This window comes from Lithobates pipiens, unplaced genomic scaffold (assembly GCF_037356315.1).
Source record: "Lithobates pipiens isolate NorthernLeopardFrog02 unplaced genomic scaffold, aLitPip1_a1.2 Scaffold_55, whole genome shotgun sequence".
In the NCBI taxonomy this organism is placed as follows: domain Eukaryota; kingdom Metazoa; phylum Chordata; class Amphibia; order Anura; family Ranidae; genus Lithobates; species Lithobates pipiens.
This window is the reverse complement of record NW_027507877.1, coordinates 1,597,710-1,615,843: the sequence shown is the minus strand read 5'-3', so window position 1 is coordinate 1,615,843 and position 18,134 is coordinate 1,597,710. Positions and strand designations below refer to the sequence as shown.

General features: G+C 43.8%; 1 protein-coding gene across 1 annotated transcript; it reads right to left on the bottom strand.

Annotated features, from left to right (window-relative positions):
- Nucleotides 1–2,452: 2,452 nt before the first annotated feature.
- On the bottom strand, nucleotides 2,453–2,986 carry LOC143957698 (epidermal differentiation-specific protein-like). Its single transcript, XM_077467391.1, has one exon. It carries the CDS (start codon nucleotides 2,984–2,986, stop codon nucleotides 2,453–2,455), a length of 534 nt encoding a protein of 177 aa, XP_077323517.1.
- Between the last annotated feature and the right edge of the window lie 15,148 nt (nucleotides 2,987–18,134).

The window sequence follows — 18,134 nt, the reverse complement described above, 5'->3', positions numbered from 1 at the left end:
TTAAAACTTTTTTGCATTGATGCATGTCCCACTTTATGACAATATCATGCATATAAGCCTTTAAAATTAGCACTTTTGATTTCTGATATTCGTGTCCCATAGACTTTAATGGTGTTTGTGTGTTTGAACAAATTTTTTTCCTGTTGACATGTTCTGCTGCGAACTGAACCGGGGGTGTTTGGCTCATCCCTAGTGGTCACTCTGGTTACAACATCCAAAATGTATTGTTCAAGTATAACCATACCGATATGAAATGTTCATTGATCATCGATGTCTTTATCTCTGGTCCTCTGGTGCCCTTCTTCCTCCTCCTTCCTTATACCCCTATCCCTTACCCCCCCTCCTTCCCACCCCTTCCCCATTTAGATCCTCTCCCTACTTGACTACCTTGGTCTACCCCCCCCCCCCCCCTCCCTTAGAATATTACTGTTTGCATTTAACACATTATTACTTGTTAGAAGAGCTTCTTTCTAGCTGGAACATCTGTTTCTGTTACTGCAGTTATTATAACATGTATGTACCTTCTCTGAAACTCCAGTAAAGAACTATATTGAGAAAATAAATCAATGTGTGTATGTGAGTGTGCATTTGTCCTTCTGTGTGTGTCCCCCCAGGGATTCTTCTCTTCATATCCCTGCCCAGCATATTTCATACACACACAGATCACTGCCATGCAAAGCCATTTATTTCTAGAGAGAGAAAAGCAGAAGAAAGAATTACATTGTCTCAATAAACATGTTACAGGAGAAGATCACACATCTGATCTGATCAATATGAAGATTATTGATGAACCTCCAACTAATCAATGTCACTTTCCTGTGATCAGAAGAATGGAATTCCAGAATGTGTACAATGGATCATTTATATAGAATTAAACCTTTATATAAATAAACTGCAGGAGGTTTGAACCCAATTAAACTTTGTTTTCCCAACCTGGCTATGGTGTCTATTTCTAAAACATTTGTTGTACGAATATCAGAAGTATTGGTCAAGTTGAACAAAATGTCCCGTATTTTTTCCAAGAGAAAAATGTCTGTATCATCAGCTCCATCTAGTGGCCAAAATGCTGAATATTTTCCCCATGGAGGTATTTCAGAAAAGCGCTGTATACTGCATGGTGGCCACTATATGGGGCTGACGATACAGGAATTTATCTGTTAGAAAAAATACTGGACATTTCCTTCAACTTACAACGATGCTTCTGACATTTGTGCAGCAAATGTTCTGAAAATTTCTCCCCCCCCCCCCAACCCCCCAAGTATTTAACCATGAAATAGAAGAATCTCTTCTCAGTCCATATTTTATCCAGGATTTGGTTCTGATTTGATCCGGCTGGTATTTTGCAGACTCAGAAGGTATGAAGAAAGGATAACTTTAGACAGTTCAACTGATAATTGTTCCAATCAGGTCTTTTCCTCGGGATTTATAGAGAGACAGAAAATTCTCTTCATTTATAGACATTGGAAGAGGTAAGACATTTCTTGCCATATTGACTTACAAAATGTAAACTGTCCCAAAACCTAAAAATAACAAACTCCAGGTATGGAGCTCAGACCAAAGTAAGTATGCAGATGCCATAGCTGTGGACCTACCTGTTTCTCAATGATTGCAAAGTGTTCTCTGATTGGACAAGGTGGGGATGATGATGTCACCACCCCACCCCTCCATAGAGAACACCTTGTATTCATTGAGAAAAAAGGTTGGCGTTCTGTGAATGGTGACTGTGCCGAGCAAGTGACTCCCGGTGTGTGCTATGCAGGGGGGCAGTCGCTTGGCACAGGACCTAGAAGACAGCAGTGATCACTGTAATAGTAACTGCTACAGTGATTCCCCACTTCTACGGGATCCCATATGTATGACACATGCATACTTGTCCAAGCTGGACCAATGTTACTATGTAATAAAACACATACCTGGAGTTCACCTTTAAAACCTATGTCTTGGAACTTGGATGCAATTGATTTGGGTTCTTCCAACCTGTAGAGGACAATATTTTAGTCTCTGGAGGTCCTTATTAGACCAGAATTGGTGTTATGTGTGGTGGTCTTCATCAAATCAGAGTTGGTGTTTTCTGGCGGTCCTCAACAGATCTGAATTGGTGTTGCGAGTGGTGCTCTTCTTTGGATCAGAATAGGTGTTATGGGTGGTGGTCTTCATAAGATTGGAGTTGGTGTTCTCTGGAGGTCTTCATGAGGTAAAAATGGATGTTAAGCGTGGTGGACTTCATTGGATCAGAATTGGTGTTACGGGTGGTGGTCTTCATCAGATCAGAGTTGATGTTTTATGCAGGTCTTCATTGGATCAGAATTGGTGATATGGGAATCTGGGTTCTCTGTAACAGGCAGGCCTTGTATATAAGCAGAAATCAGCAGAATAGAGGGAGATGCAGAGAACAGCACTGACTCGGGATGTCATGGTAGGGCGCTGGAGAAGGGCAGTTCACCATCTTCATTCATTTATAAACTTCATAAGCCAGCACTGGCTTTAGGGAGCTCACTTCATTATTCCAGCCAAATTTATAGTAATCTGAAATTTCATCTCCTGCCAGAGTGACGATCTGATCACCTGTATAAAACTCCCCATCATACAGGATCCAGGCCCCGCTTACAGAGTTATGTGATGAAGCCTTGTTGTTAAATTTATAGGGACGAAGGGAATCTGTAGGTCTATCCAGGTTGACTTCTCTTCCCCTATAACATGAGCCCTCATACAGAGTAATCTTGGGGTTATGCAGACCGCCCTTCACGTGTCTCACAGAGCTGATGGTCTTCTCAAATGTTGGGATTGAGTTGTAGTTGCCTTCTTTGAAGACTCTGAACTTCCCTCTATAATTGGCTTCACTGAAGACAAACCATGGTTCTCCGGTGATTTTGAGAGATTCGGCTTTGTTCAGGAATCCAACAGTTGCCAGGTCAGCATTGTCTTTCTTTATAGACACAGAGTCTCCCTTGAAATCCGGGAACTGAAACAGCTCAATAGTGTTCATCTTCCAGTTCTATGCTGAAGATCAGATGATGGGAACTGATATCTCTGGAGGTCCGTGTAAGTATAATCCTTGGCTGCTGGAGATTGGGGAATTTATACAAAAACCTTGGTGGGGAACCCAGGTGCACTTGGAGATAACAACTTGTAAGAGTTGTGAAATAATTACGCAACTTGTAAGAGTTGTGAAATAATTCACAACTGCTGGGAAATGTATACATAAGTATAATTTATAATAATACATAATAAATGTGTACATAAGCCTCAGTGCTGGACCCAGCAGTTTGGATATATTTTATTAATTACTCTACATTTATCCTCACTAGGGCCAACATCTTAACCATTATCTTGTAATATATATATATATATTTTTTTTTTTTCCTTTTTTTATTCTTAGTATTATTATCTTCACTAATATAATTATTATTACTATTTTTTTATTGTTTTATGATTGCATATATAGATTGTGTAATGTATCTTTCAAGTTATATACATATCATTTTACAAATTTTTTCATACATTTATTCTTATTAGGTCAATTTATTACAGAAATTGTATCATTTTAATAATACTGATTATTAATATTATTTATGTATTTATTTATTTATTGGTTTGCAGATCATTGTAAAGATTGTACAGTGTATGGCTCAGCTGTCTGGATATATTTGACTAATTTCTATACATTTTCATTTCTAGGTCCAAAATTGTAACCAGAATGTATTATCTCATAGCAAGTATTATAATTCTCAGTATTGTTATTATTTTTATATCATTTTTCATGCAAATTCTATAAGTTATATCCATATATTTTTTTATATATATATTTTTTCTTCTTTGGTCAATTTATTACCGAGACTGTACCATTTTAATAGTAGTGATTAATATTATTATTGATTTGTTTATTTGTTGCATTGTTTTACAATGTTGTATAATGTGTGGTTCAAGTTATACACATATCGTTTTTTTATACAATTTTTCTTCTTAGTTAAAATAATACAGTCTCAGTAATAACAGTAGTGTTGATTATTATTACTATAATTGATTTATTTTTTGTTGCATTGTTTTACAATGCAATCTCAGGTTGTATAATATATGGTTCAAATTATGCACATATATTTTTTTATAATTTTTTTTTATTTTTAGGTAAATTTATTACCGAGACTGTATTATATTAATAATGTAATTATTATTACATTTTTTTTCTTACATTGTTTTAAGATTGTACAGTCAGATTGTATAATGTATGGTTCAAGTTATAAACATGTAATTTAATAAAGTTTTTATACTTTTTTTTTTTAGATAAATAAAGCTTTATTGAACAATTCTCACAGGATACAATTGATCAGCATGTATAAAAATCCAAAACAAAAAATAAAAATTTAAAGTGATTGTAAAGTCGAATTTTATTAGTTAAAAATAACAGACATGTTATACTTACCTCCTCTGTGGTTTTGCACAGGGCAGCTCCGATCCTCCTCTTCTCGGCTCCCCCGCTGGAGCTCCTGGCCCCTCCCTCCTGTTGAGTGCCCCCCCCCCCCACAGAAAGTAGCTTGCTATGGGGGCACCCAAGCCGAGCCACAGCTCCCTGTGTCCATTTAGACATGGAGCCGCTGCCTGGCCCCATCCTCTTTCTCTCCTCATTGGTTGGCTGACTTTGACCTACAACAGCGAGAGCCAATGGCACCATGCTGTTGTCTTAGACAATGAGTCCCAGGCAGCGAGACACCCCTACAACATCGCTGGATAGAGAGGGGGCTCAGATAAGTATTAGGGGGGCTGAGGGAAGTATTAGGGGGGTTGAGGTAAGTATTAGGGGGCTGAGGAAAGTATTAGGGGGAGCTGAGGTAAGTATTAGGGGGCTGAGGTAAGTATTAGGGGGCTGAGGTAAGTATTGGGGAGGCTGAGGTAAGTGTTAGAAGGTTAAGGTAAGTATTGGGGGGCTGAGGTAAGTATTAGGGGGTTGAGGTAAGTATTAGAGGGGGCTGAGGTAAGTATTAGAGGGAGCTGAGGTAAGTATTAGGAGGCTGAGGTAAGTATTAGAGGGGGCTGAGGTAAATATTAGAGGGGGCTGAGGTAAGTATTAGGGGGGCTGAGGTAAGCATTGGGAGGGCTGAGTTAAGCATTGGGGGGCTGAGGTAAGTATTATGGGGACTGAGGTAAGTATTAGGGGGCTGAGGTAAGTATCGGGGGTTGAGGTAAGTATTAGGGGGTTGAGGTAAGTATTGGGGGGTTGAGATAAGTATTAGGGGGGCTGAGATAAGTATTAGAGGGCGCTGAGGTAAGTAGCATTGTATCTCGGGGTCACTTGGTGCTAGAAACTCCAAATTTGGATATGTAGTGCTAGGACTATTGTGTTTGTATACCAAATTTGGGGTTTCTAGCTATAAGTCACCCCGAGATATGTGGCCCCAAAGAAAAGTACTCAAGATCGAATGCGGTTGAAATAATTTCGAATCATGTTGAAATCATTTTGAATGCGGTTGAAATAATATCGAATCACGTTGAAATCATTTTGAATGCGGTTGAAACAATATCGAATCATGTTGAAATAATTTCGAATGTGGTTGAAATAATTTCGAATCATGTTGAAATCATTTCAAATCCGGTAGAAATATTTTCGAATTTGGTTGAAATATTTTCGAACGTGGCCGATTTTTCGAATTCGGTAGAAAACTAAATGAAATCCGAAAACGAATTTAAGGAATTTAACGAATATAACTAAACGAAATTAATGAATTAACGAATTAAAACGAAACGAAACTAAACAATTTTTTTCCTTTTGCACATGTCTACTGTGTGCTAATTATTCTTTGTTTACATTCTCATAGGGGAGAGAAGACTCGGCAAGTATGAGGACACCAGAGACCACACCCCTCCCAAAGAAGGCCAAATTCCAAAACCAGAAACAGAGGAGCAGGAAGAGGAGGAGGAAGGAGAGATCGTTGAGGTTGGCCAAATTGTCACCACAACAGGTGAGTGTCGGAGAACACAGCTTCCGGTAAGCTCATCAATGTATGTCGTCATATTTATAATACATGGTGTGTTTTTTTTGCTTTGTTTTGTAGGTGATGTGGAAGAAGAATCCCGTTTTACCAGTGAAAGTGCCCAGATCCTGATTGGGGAGATAATTGGGTGCAATCGGGATTTGGAAAACATACAGCAAAACATCAATGATGTTAAAAATAAAATGAAGAACATCATTGATGTTTTGGGGAGAGTGTGAAAGACCAAAAAGTAGCTAGGGTTTTAGTTTTGCTATTTTAAAACTCAACTTTTGTATTTTTCGAAAATAGAAATTTGGAAGATGCACAGAGTGTGTAAACATGTGCTATCTCCCATCATGGGGGATCAATGTACGTGTTTTGTGTAAAGTGTCTGAGATGAAGGGGTTGCAGCCCCAAAGCATGTACATTGATCCCCCATGATGGGAGATAGCACATGTTGACACACTGTGTGCATCTTCCAAATTTGGATTTTTCAGGGGTCACACCCCATGTGATGAAGGCAATATCAGCCCAGTTTGTACATACTCATGTCTGATATTGTCTTGACTTTTCAAAGTTGAACTTTGTAAGTTCCTGTGTTCTGTATTTTACGGTTTGATACATGCCTGTTTACACAAAAACACCAAGTAAACCAAATTTTGATCAAACTCTGTTTTGATACACACAATTTCTTGGTTTGTTGTAAAAACCTTTTCTAAACGCAAATGTGAATGTGCTTGTATTAAAAAGTTTAATTATCAACAATGTGTGGCTTCCTTTTTCATTGCGCCAAAAATGTATTTGGAGTAAAATTTTAGTTTGTGCTGAGAAGGAGTGTGATTTACTAAAGGAAACTCCACTTTGCACTCCAAGTGCAGTTTCAGGTGTACTTTTGCAGTGCACTTGTAGTGCATAGGGGAAGTGCCTTTAGTAAAAAACACCCACAGTGAGGTGTAAATTTTGACAATCACGCCATTTTCCTGCCATGGTGCTGAAAATGAGCACGATTTTGGTCAGTAATGCACTACATACATTAGTTTGCAAAAAAAAGGTGTGGGTGTAGCAGACCTACAACATAATAAGATTATCTGAAGAAGAGACTGTCCCCTCATATCGCTCTGAACTTGGGTTTCCACTGTTGTTGAAAAAGGCACAACTTGAAAAAACATAAATATACCTAGGAGACACCTAAAACCAAGCCAAGCAGTAATTGAAGGAGTTTCAGAGAAAAATGTATTCTTAAAATGCCACTCAGAAATTGTCTGGCATATCAATGGCCCCCCTACCCACAAAGTAGTCCATGTATTGGGTTCTAACCTCACGGGCGCTTTGGGGGGGCAAGCCAGGATGTTCAAGGCCCGTGAGGTTATCTTAATTTTCCAGCAAGTCTGCTTCTTGTTGGCCAACTGAGACCGCATAGTTCACAGAAACTTTTTTCATAAAATTGTGCAGAACACAGCACGCCAGCACTATGTGATTCAGTTTGTATTCCGCCATGTGAATAGGCTTAAGAAAAAGGCGGAAACCGGCTGGCCAGTATACCAAAAGTGTTCTCCACCACTCTTCGGGGGCTCTGGACAGGCGGAAATTAAAAATCCTCTGCTCTGGGGTGAGGGTCCTCATCGGGAAAGGCCACATCAGATGGTTCGCCAGGGCAAACGCCTCATCCGCGACAAAGACGAACGGGAGTCCTTCCTGATTCTCCTCTGGGGTGGCAAGCCCAGACTGCCACTCTGGAGACGCCAGTAGAACTCCGTCCATGCGAAGACTCCACCATCCGACATCCGTCCATTTTGCCCCACGTCCACATACAAAAACTCATATGTCGCAGACACCACCGCCAACATCATGATACTATTAAACCCCTTGTAGTTAAAATAGTACGGCCCCGAGTTGGGTGGTGGGACGATGCGGACGTGCTTCCCATCTATTGCTCCTCCACAATTGGGAAAGTCCCAACGACTGGCAAAGTGGGAGGCCACAGTCTGCCATTCCTATGGTGTTGAAGGACACTGTGTAGTGAAACAAGACCAAAAATTAGTAATTTGACAAATCAACATTGCAAGCAGATTAGACACCAACATTTTTGGTCAAAATTAGTATAACATTTTGGGAACTGAGTATTTAAAGCCTAAAGTATAAGGTCCCCTTATGAGAGTCATCACCCCCCCCCCCCCAGTCCTCCCCCACCCCCCCCCCCCCCCCATCTGATGGGCCCTTGCTAAAAAATGAGGGGGGATGTTTTGGACAGGTAACCCTCTCCATTTGATTGAGAGCTGAATGCCTAAATAATGTGTGATATTTTGGGAAGCCCCTCCTTAGTTACACTATTGGCAGCCACTGGACACGTAAGGAGTGTCATAATACCAAAAATAAAACAAAATGGAAGCACATATTGACATTCTGCTATTACATATATTAGATAATTAATATGTTAAAAAACAAAATAAAAATAGCATTTGAAAGTATTGAGGCAGGCCCTTGCACTACATGCTTAGGTGAATTCATCCATAAATGTGATCATCAAAAAGGTAGATATAGCGTGTATTGGGTTTGGTAAAGTCATCAGATAGAGGATTTCTATCAGCTGACCTAGCAGTTGGGGGGAGGGGGGTTCCTAATGAGTTTGGCACAAAAAAAATGTCACTCTGCATGAATTGAAGCACACACATCACATTTGTAGACATTATAGGGGGTGTTTAGGGGAAAGCAATACTATGGAGCTGACAAAAGACATTGGTAAGTGACTAGACTATAGTTTTATGGGCCAAGAATTGCATGGTGGGGAAGTTAGTGAGGCAAATATGCCTGAGGATAAAGGGGCAGAGCATATGAATTAGAGCATATTGCAATGATAGTAATTAGGGAATGAGGAAAGAAATAGAAGACATTAGCTATCATGAAATACATAGAATGTGATGTTAAAGGATAAAACTTACCTTCATATAGTCCTTCTGCAGGACCTGAATGATTTCAGAACAGGTCTCTGGAATAATGATCCCCAGAGCCTGGGGGGAGATGCCTGTAGAGAACTTGCGGTCCTGAAGGCTTCTCCCTGTCGCCAAGTAGCGCAACGTGGCGATGAGCCTCTGCTCCGGAGTGATGGCTTGCCGCATGCAGGTATCCTGCCTGCTGATATAAGGGTTCAGCAAAGCCAGCAGATGGTGAAAAACGGGGTCCGTCATCCGGAGATAATTCCTGAAATCATCAGGATTATTCTCCCGTTTCTCACGGAGCAAAGGCATGTGCGAGAACTGGTCACGCTGGCGCAACCAATTCTTGGTCCACAAATTCCTCCCCTCCCTGTTCATGGACCGGGCTTGTGTCAAAGTAACAACCCCAACACGAAGCCCCTGCACAGTACAAACTCTACGACGAGTACGTAGACGAAACATGGTTTCAAATCGGTCGGCTCGTCAGAACGGACAACAGAAAGCACCGATAAACAGCAAGGCCTGAAAGAACGACCTGAATAGCAGAAGAAAGCAGACAATAAGAAATGCCTTTCAAAGCGTACTATACCAAGATATAGTCCACAATGATAAATAAATACTTACTGACTGCATGCACTGATTATCAGATACGCACACACAAGCATAAACCGAAGAGCAGTAGCGATCTGAATCACTAATCTGAAAAGCGCAAATCGTCTCTCACCAAACTTCTACTAACACGAGATCAGCAGAAGAAGCCCAAAGGGTGCCGGACGTGGTGCTGAACTTCCCTTTTCTAGTCCCGCCGTACACGGCTTACGTCACCGTGTTCTTGGCAACCGCAAATTCCGCCAACTTGGTCCGACCGTGTGTATGCAACAGTTTCAGACAAAATCAGTCGGACAAAATCCGTTGGACAAAATCCAATGGATTTGGTTGTCAGAATGTCCGACCGTGTGTACAAGGGCTTACATAAAGCCCCTGGACCTGATGACTTTTGTAATGAGTACTTTATAACATACAGAGAAATTCGGACACCACACCTCTGTACTTCCTTTACCAAATTATGCAGACGGGCAATTTCCCAAAGGAATCCTTAGAGGCCTTAAATTCTCATGATTTTGAAACCTAAACACTGACCTTAAAATGTAATCAAAGATCCAAGCCTCCCGTATAGCACTTCACATCCTCTTACTAATACATCCAGATCAGGTCGCATTTATCCCAAGGTGCCTAACATCTGACGGCACTAGGAGAATCTTGGACCTCATACATTTGGTTGAATTCCACAAAACGGCTTCTCTGCTCCTGTCTTTGCATGCAGAGAAGGCATTTGACAAAGTCCACTGGTCCTACCTTATCTCAGTCGTACAAAAATGTGGATTTATAGGCAACATCAACACAACAATACTAGCTTTATATTCACACCCATCAGCAAGGGTATGACCTCTCACCCTTTCAATTTCTCAGAAAATGTACATGGCTAAAAAGTCCACCACTAGGGGTGTTCCAATTTTGGTCTTTAATAAAGGACTTGTCCCAAAGTGTCTCCTGTCATTTTTAAAATTTTTGACACTTTTTTTGCGAATTGGTAGGGGTGCAATGAACCAAGGGGAAGGGATCAGGATCTGAGGGTCCCCTAGTTAAAGGAGGCTTCCAGATTCTGATAAGCCCGCACCCACAGACCCCCACCACCACCAGGCAAGGGTTGTGGGGATGAGGCCCTTGTCCCCATCAACATGGGAACAAAGTGTTTTGGGGTGCTACACAAGAGCATCCTCCCCATGTTGAGGGCATGTGGCCTGGTACAGTTCAGGAGGGGTGCTCACTCGCCCCCCTCTTTTCCTGCGGCCTCCTGGATAAGGGTCTAGTATGGATTTTGGGGGGAACCCCTATGCCATTTTTTTTCACATTTCGGTTCAGGGTTCTCCTTAATATTCATACCAGACCCAAAGGGCCTGGTAATGGACTGGGGGGGACCCACACTGTTTTTTTCAAAGATTTTTATCTATATTGCTGTGATCTGACAATACATTACAGCCGTGAGCAGTTTTAAATGACATTTTTTTCCTTTAGAAATGTAATTTTGCTGTGGTACTGTTATAAACACGGAAAAGATTTTCTACTTTACAGGCAGATGAAGAAGAACCCCCAGGCACGATATTTAAAGGAATATTTAATTTTTATTGATTCACTTTAAGCATTTGAAAGGCAGTAAAGAGGCATTATGTTGCCTCCTCACCACCTGTTTTAAGGCCGTATATGCAGCATCACTATACCGCAAGTGTGCAATCCACACAGTTGCGGGGTAGTTGCAGTGCAGGCCCATTCACCCTGGGTATACCCCCAGCTCCAGCCACAGCATGTGTACACCCCCAGTTTCTCCCTCTGCAGCTAAAGGGGGAGAAGTTGGGGGTGGTAAAAAAAGCTTAACTATGTGGTTTTACTGCCCCTCCAACCTGACATGTGAACAAGCCCTTGGTTCACATCTGTCAAAAATGCAGGGAAAGAAGTCCCCAAGCTTTTTTTTTTTTAAATTGCACTGCACCAAAAGCACCCAACATTTTCTAATGAGTGGGCACCATTAAGAATTACCGGTACCCCTAAAGAGCAGAGCATTCGTCTGTGTGTCGGGAACGAGGGCAACAAAGACAAGAGAATTCTTGCTGGGACGTATATTAGCGCTCCAACGGACACACTTTTAATTTTAATGGTTCAAAGAATGTCAGACAAAACGGTTGGCCCTCGCGCACGTTCACTTCATCAAATCTGGCCCTCTTTGAAAAAAGTTTGGACACCCCTGTCCTAAGAGATGCTCGTCGGATCTAGGGGTATGCTGCCGGCAGTGCTGCAGCGGAACTTTCAGGGTCGCTGCAGTCGCACTTGCGACTGGGCCCTGCCATTCTGCCGCTGTTGGGGGGCCCAAGACACAGCATCTCCCCACTGCACCTTTGGCTTTCAGTTTGGGATTCAATGGTGGGAGTGAAAGGCGGCGATCGGCAGCTCTATGGTGCTTGCAGCATCTCCCTGGGGCTTGTATTTCTCCTCCAGGGTCTATACAGTGGAGAAGGGAGGAGCCTCTGACCCTCCTCCAGAGTCTATACAGTGGAGAAGGGAGGGGCCTCTGATCCTCCTCCAGAGTCTATACCAGTGATGGCGAACCTTGGCACCCCAGATATTTTGGAACTACATTTCCCATGATGCTCATGCAATCTGCAGTGTAGTTGAGCATCATGGGAAATGTAGTTCCAAAACATCTGGGGTGCCAAGGTTTGCCATCACTGGTCTATACAGTGGAGAAGGGAGGAGCCTCTGACCCTCCTCCAGAGTCTATACAGTGGAGAAGGGAGGAGCCTCTGACCCTCCTCCAGAGTCTATACAGTGGACAAGGGAGGGGCCTTTGACCCTCCTCCAGAGTCTATACAGTGGAGAAGGGAGGGGCCTCTGACCCTCCTCCAGAGTCTATACAGTGGAGAAGGGAGGGGCCTCTGACCCTCCTCCAGAGTCTATACAGTGGAGAAGCGAGGGGCCTCTGACACTCCTCCAGAGTCTATACAGGGGAGAAGGGAGGGGCATCTGACCCTCCTCCAGAGTATATACAGTGGAGAAGGGAGGGGCCTCTGACCCTCCTCCAGAGTCTATACAGTGGAGAAGGGAGGGGCCTCTGACCCTCCTCCAGAGTCTATACCGTGGAGAAGGGAGGGGCCTCTGACCCTCCTCCAGAGTCTATACAGGGGAGAAGGCAGGGGCCTCTGACCCTCCTCCAGAGTCTATACAGTGGAGAAGGGAGGGGCCTCTGACCCTCCTCCAGAGTCTTTACAGGGGAGAAGGGAGGGGCCTCTGACCCTCCTCCAGAGTCTATACAGTGGAAAAGGGAGGGGCATCTGACCCTCCTCCAGAGTCTATACAGGGGAGAAGGGAGGGGCCTCTGACCCTCCTCCAGAGTCTATACAGTGGAGAAGGGAGGGGCCTCTGACCCTCCTCCAGAGTCTATACAGGGGAGAAGGGAGGGGCCTCTGACCCTCCTTCAGAGTCTATACAGTGGAGAAGGGAGGGGCCTCTGACCCTCCTCCAGAGTCTATACAGTGGAGAAGGGAGGGGCCTCTGACCCTCTTCCAGAGTCTATACAGTGGAGAAAGGAGGGGCCTCTGACCCTCCTCTAGAGTCTATACAGTGGAGACGGGAGGGGCCTCTGACCCTCCTCCAGAGTCTATACAGTGGAGACGGGAGGGGCCTCTGACCCTCCTCCAGAGTCTACACAGTGGAGAAGGAAGTTGCTCTGCTTGTACACTGTTGCAGATTGCTGCCTGGGTCAGAGGCTCCTCCCCTTTCCACTGTACAGAATCAGGAAGAGAACTACAAGCCCCAGGGAGATCCTGCGGTCCACAGGCACCACAGTGCTGCCGATCGCCACCTCCCCCTGTGCTGGGGTGGGAGATGCACAGACAGCCAGGGTACAGGGGAACCTCTGGGGGGGGTTAAGTCTGGGAACCCTCATGTATGGGGGAGGCTCTCTGAGGACCCTGATGTAAGGGGGGCCTCTGGGAAAACTGATGTAGGGGGGCCCTCTGGTGACCCTGTTGTATGGGGGGGCTCTCTGGGGACCCTGATGTATAGGGGGGCTCGCTGGGGACCCTAATGTATGGAGGACTCTGCTCTTTGGATCCTGATGTATGGTGGGGGCTCTCTGGGGATACTGATGTATAGGGGGGCTCTCTGGTGACCCTGATGAATGGGGGGCTCTCTGGCGACCCTGATGTATGGGAGAGCTCTCTGGTGACCCTGATATATGGGGGGGCTCTCTGGGGACCCCGATGTATGGTGGGGGCTCTATGGGGACACTGATTTATGGGGGGCTCTCTGGGGACCCTAATTTATGGGGGCTCTCTGGGGACCCATGTTCTGCCTCTGTTGGAAACAATCATCTGGGAACGGAGGACATTGGGTCGTCGGACCCGCTGATTAGCGCTCGGTGTGTCCAATCACAGTGGCAGTGACTCAAACAGCGCGCAGACCAGCAAGTACAGAATCAAGTACCTGTAGGTGTTTCTGCTCACAGGAGACGCAGCTCTGCAGTAAATGTACACAAAAAAAAAATACAAATGTATTTTTTTAACTCTTTAAACATTTATTTTGAACATACAGTAGAGAAATTCTGTGACCAATGCATGTAATTAGCAGTGCAATATATACATGGGGCTTTGTGAGGGTGTGGCTTGTGTGTGGGTGGGGACAAAGGGGGCCCCATGATCCCATATTGCCCGGGGGCCCCCATGAGTTGTCAGTCCACCGCTATTAGCACCCAACACTTCTTCCGGAATGGTAATCTAATGGATAGAACTGAACCAAGCTCACAATGGCCAGATGCCCATATACCAACGTGGATCTATCTGCAGCTACACAACTTTCTCCATTCCATGGCTTGTCCTGAGTCAGTTTCTCTGCCTATTACTCCTCTTGAGAGCTTATACGCCAACACCGCACCCCAACAACATGTAATTTCCTCAATTAATGCCTTTCTCTTCTCGAATAAGCCCTCTAATGCTGGGAAGGCTCACACAGCCTGGGAACGAGATCTCGATACAATCTTTTCCTGAAGAATGGGATCACATTTTCATGAACTCCCACAAAGGGTCTGTTAATGTTACAACACAGGAAAGTTGTTGCAACTTCATTTGGAGATGTTATTGGAACTCTCGCTCTACTACTAAAAAATTAACTCAAACCTTCTTAATTATTATTGGCGATGCTGCCAAGGAGATGGAACTTATCTATCCACCCTGTCATTTCTCAAGTGACAACATACACTTTAGACTACTAATTCCTTCTTCACCACACTTCTCTCTCCCAGAGAGCCTATTATAAATCGCACGCCATGCATATGGTGAATTCAGCTAAAATGTATATCTAGATCCACTGGGGTACGACCCACACCCCCTCCCTGTTAGAATGGTTTACACAACTTTGGAAAATTGCCGATATGGAAGAAATCAACCACCTGGCAAAAGATTCCCCTTCCAAATTCACATCCACCTGGCCTGTTGGTTCTACTTTCAATCCACTGACCAATATAAGCAGCTCATAGATAATACCGTTTGACTCTCACTTAGGCCAGTAGACTTTTCACCTGATCAGATTTAACTAGAGGAGCTTCTTAGTGACATTTTTACATGACTAACGAGCCTCATCCCTCTAGTTTGGGTTGCCACCTGTCCAGGATTCACCTGGACAGTTTGGGTTTTGAATGATGATTTGGGGTTTCAGTCTGCCTGAAACCCAGACACAATGGGGTTCATTTACAATCCTATAGTGTATGCTAAACATTTTTTTTGCTGTGTGCCACTAAAGTGTTGGGGTTTGGCTTGAAGAAAAAGTGTCAACCCCACCTCTAGTAGATGAGAAGAGAACAGACGGATCCTTGCTGGAGGGACCTCGCAATGGCCCACCGGTCCTCCCCCTCCCGTTTTTCTCTTCTTCCTCTCTTTCCTACCTCCCCATCTCCTTTCTCCTTCCCCCAAACCCCACCCCCCTTTCTTTCAATACAACCCCTGACTCAGTGTATGTCAGGAAGGTCTCATTAGCCATAATTTCCATTCTTTTTCTTCCCGCCTTCTGTTCATCCATCACACCTTCCTCCCTCAGAAGATAGATATGCCCCCCCACTTTCTTTTTTTCTTACATTATTCTATGTACAGTAAAATCTTGGATAATTCGTTCCGCAAACATGCTTGTAATCCAAAGCACTTGCATATCAAAGCAAATTTCCCCATAAGAAATAATGGAAACTCAGATGATTCGTTCCACAACCATTTATTCATAGGTCTTTCAGTTTATAGTCTGTATAAAAAGATTATAGCAATGTGAGGCTGTGTAACCATAAAATGTCCATCCACAAATGGAAGCCTCCACAAGGGGATTAGAAGAAAAATCCATCAGGAGCTCCAGAGTAGAAAAGAGAAGAGAGGCGCCTCTAAGCCCTTGTACACACGGGTCGGACATTCTGCCAACCAAATCCGTTGGATTTTGTCCGACGGATTTTGTCCGAAACTGTTGCATACACACGGTCGGACCAAGTTGTCGGAAAATCCGATCGTTCAGAATGTGATGGCGTTATTTCGTTACGATGGGACTACGTTCAGGCTAGTAGCCAATAGCTTTGATGTAGGAATTTGATCTGAGCATGCGTGGCACTTTGTCCGATCAAAATTCTCTACACATGATCGGAGTATGTCCGATCGAACCAGTTTGTCGGAAAATATTTCCAACAAGTTGGAAAATTGGGTCAGACGGATATTCCGACGGAAACAGTCCGATGCATACCACACACAGTCGGATTATCCGAGAAAACTGTCTGATAGGACACATTCCGTCGGAATCTCCGATCGTGTGTACAAGGGCTTAGACCATGTACACACAGTCGGATATTCCGATGGACAATGTCCGATAGGACCGTGTTGTCGGATAATCCGACAGTGTGTGGGCTCCATCGGATGGTTTCCGTCGGAGTATCCGACAGACCAAGTTTTCCAGCTGGGCTATAAAATTTTCCAACAACATGATCCGATCGGACTTTGTCCGATCATGTGTAGAGAATTCTGATCGAACAAAGTGCCACGCATGCTCAGATCAAATTCCTAGACCAAAGCTATTGGCTACTAGCCTGAACGTAGTCCGTCCTAACGAAATAACGTCATCACGTTAAGTACGATCGGATTTTCTGACAACTTTGTCCGACTGTGTGTATGCAACAGTTTCGGACAAAATCCATCAGACAAAATCCGACGGATTTGGTTGTCGGAATGTCCAACCGTGTGTACAGGGGCTAAGTGTAGGGATATGGTTACATTGAATGCAGATACAACTAGCAACTCACATGGTTGATGATTAAAACAGGTACATCTAAGCATGCAGGCATCCAGGGTAAAGCGATCCTCAGACCATCCCCCGCACCGCCGGACACAGTTAACCCTTTGATCGCCCCTGATGTTAACCCCTTCCCTGAGAGTGTAATTTATACAGTGACAGTGCATATTTGTTAGGATTGATCACTGTATTAGTGTCACTGGTCCCCAAAAAAGTGTCCTAATTGTCACTAAGGGCCGGTTCACACTGCGGGCGATGCGAGGCGACACGACTTGCCTCGCCGCAATCTGACAAGTCGCCCCCGTTCTGTACAATGGAAACGTTCTGAGAGGAGCGACTCGAGTCGCTCCGACTCAGAAAAAAGGTTCCTGTACTACTTCTGGGCGACCTCGGGGCGACTTGCATTGACTTCTATACAGAAGTCATTTGCAAATCGCCGCTGAGGTCGCGGCAGGTCGCGGCGAGGCAAGTCGGTGTCGCCTCGCATCGCCCGCAGTGTGAACCGGCCCTTAGTGTTTGATTTGTCTGCTGCAATATTGCAGTCCAGCTATAAGTCGCTGATCGCCGCCATTACTATTTAAAAAAAATATATAAATATATATATAAATAAAAATAAATATATCACATATAAGGCACAAAATTAAAAACAAGAGCTGAGCGGGACTTTATATGAAGTACGGGGTTAAAAAAAGACAAATTGGTTATTGAAAAAAAGGAAAAATGTATTGTTCGTTTTTCTAGCAAGACATGATTACATGTATATTGGAGAAGTGCGCAGACAGACACATTATTGACATTGACATTTTGCTTTATACAATCATCATGATCGATACAGAATAAGTTATAAAAGCGCACCTCCATTATATACATGGAATAACCCAATATAATAATAAATTGGACAAATAATACAGTATAGGCAACAACTTTGAATCTATGACTTCTTGGTTGTTGCAATAAATTAGTAAAAAGAACATAATTAATGCAGTATTTCAAAAATTAATGCTAGTTGGAATTGGGGTACCAGAATGCACGGCAACTATTAGCTCTACGCGTTTCGCCGGCTTACTGCCGCTCGTCAGGAGCAAACTCGTGATTGGTCTGAAAATACAGAGTAGTAGTAAATTAGTTTTTGCAGTAATGGAGCATAGGGAGGTTGAAAAACCCACCTAGTGGTCACTTACACATAGCCATGCAGTCAAAGGCGCAGTCTCGAAAGCCACCAGGCACCCACAGCGATGGTACAGGAGCTGAGGAGGCCCATCCGGTGGCAAAGAGGCCCACAGAATGCACACACAGGCAATCACCGGGACAACAAGGGCGTTTGATAAGTGGGAACAAAGTCAGCATATAAATATGAGCCTAATGGGTGAGA

Coding starts and splice junctions, on each gene's coding strand:
- LOC143957698 (XM_077467391.1), bottom strand. CDS start 2,986: ATGAACACTATTGAGCTGTTTCAGTTCCCGGATTTCAAGGGAGACTCT.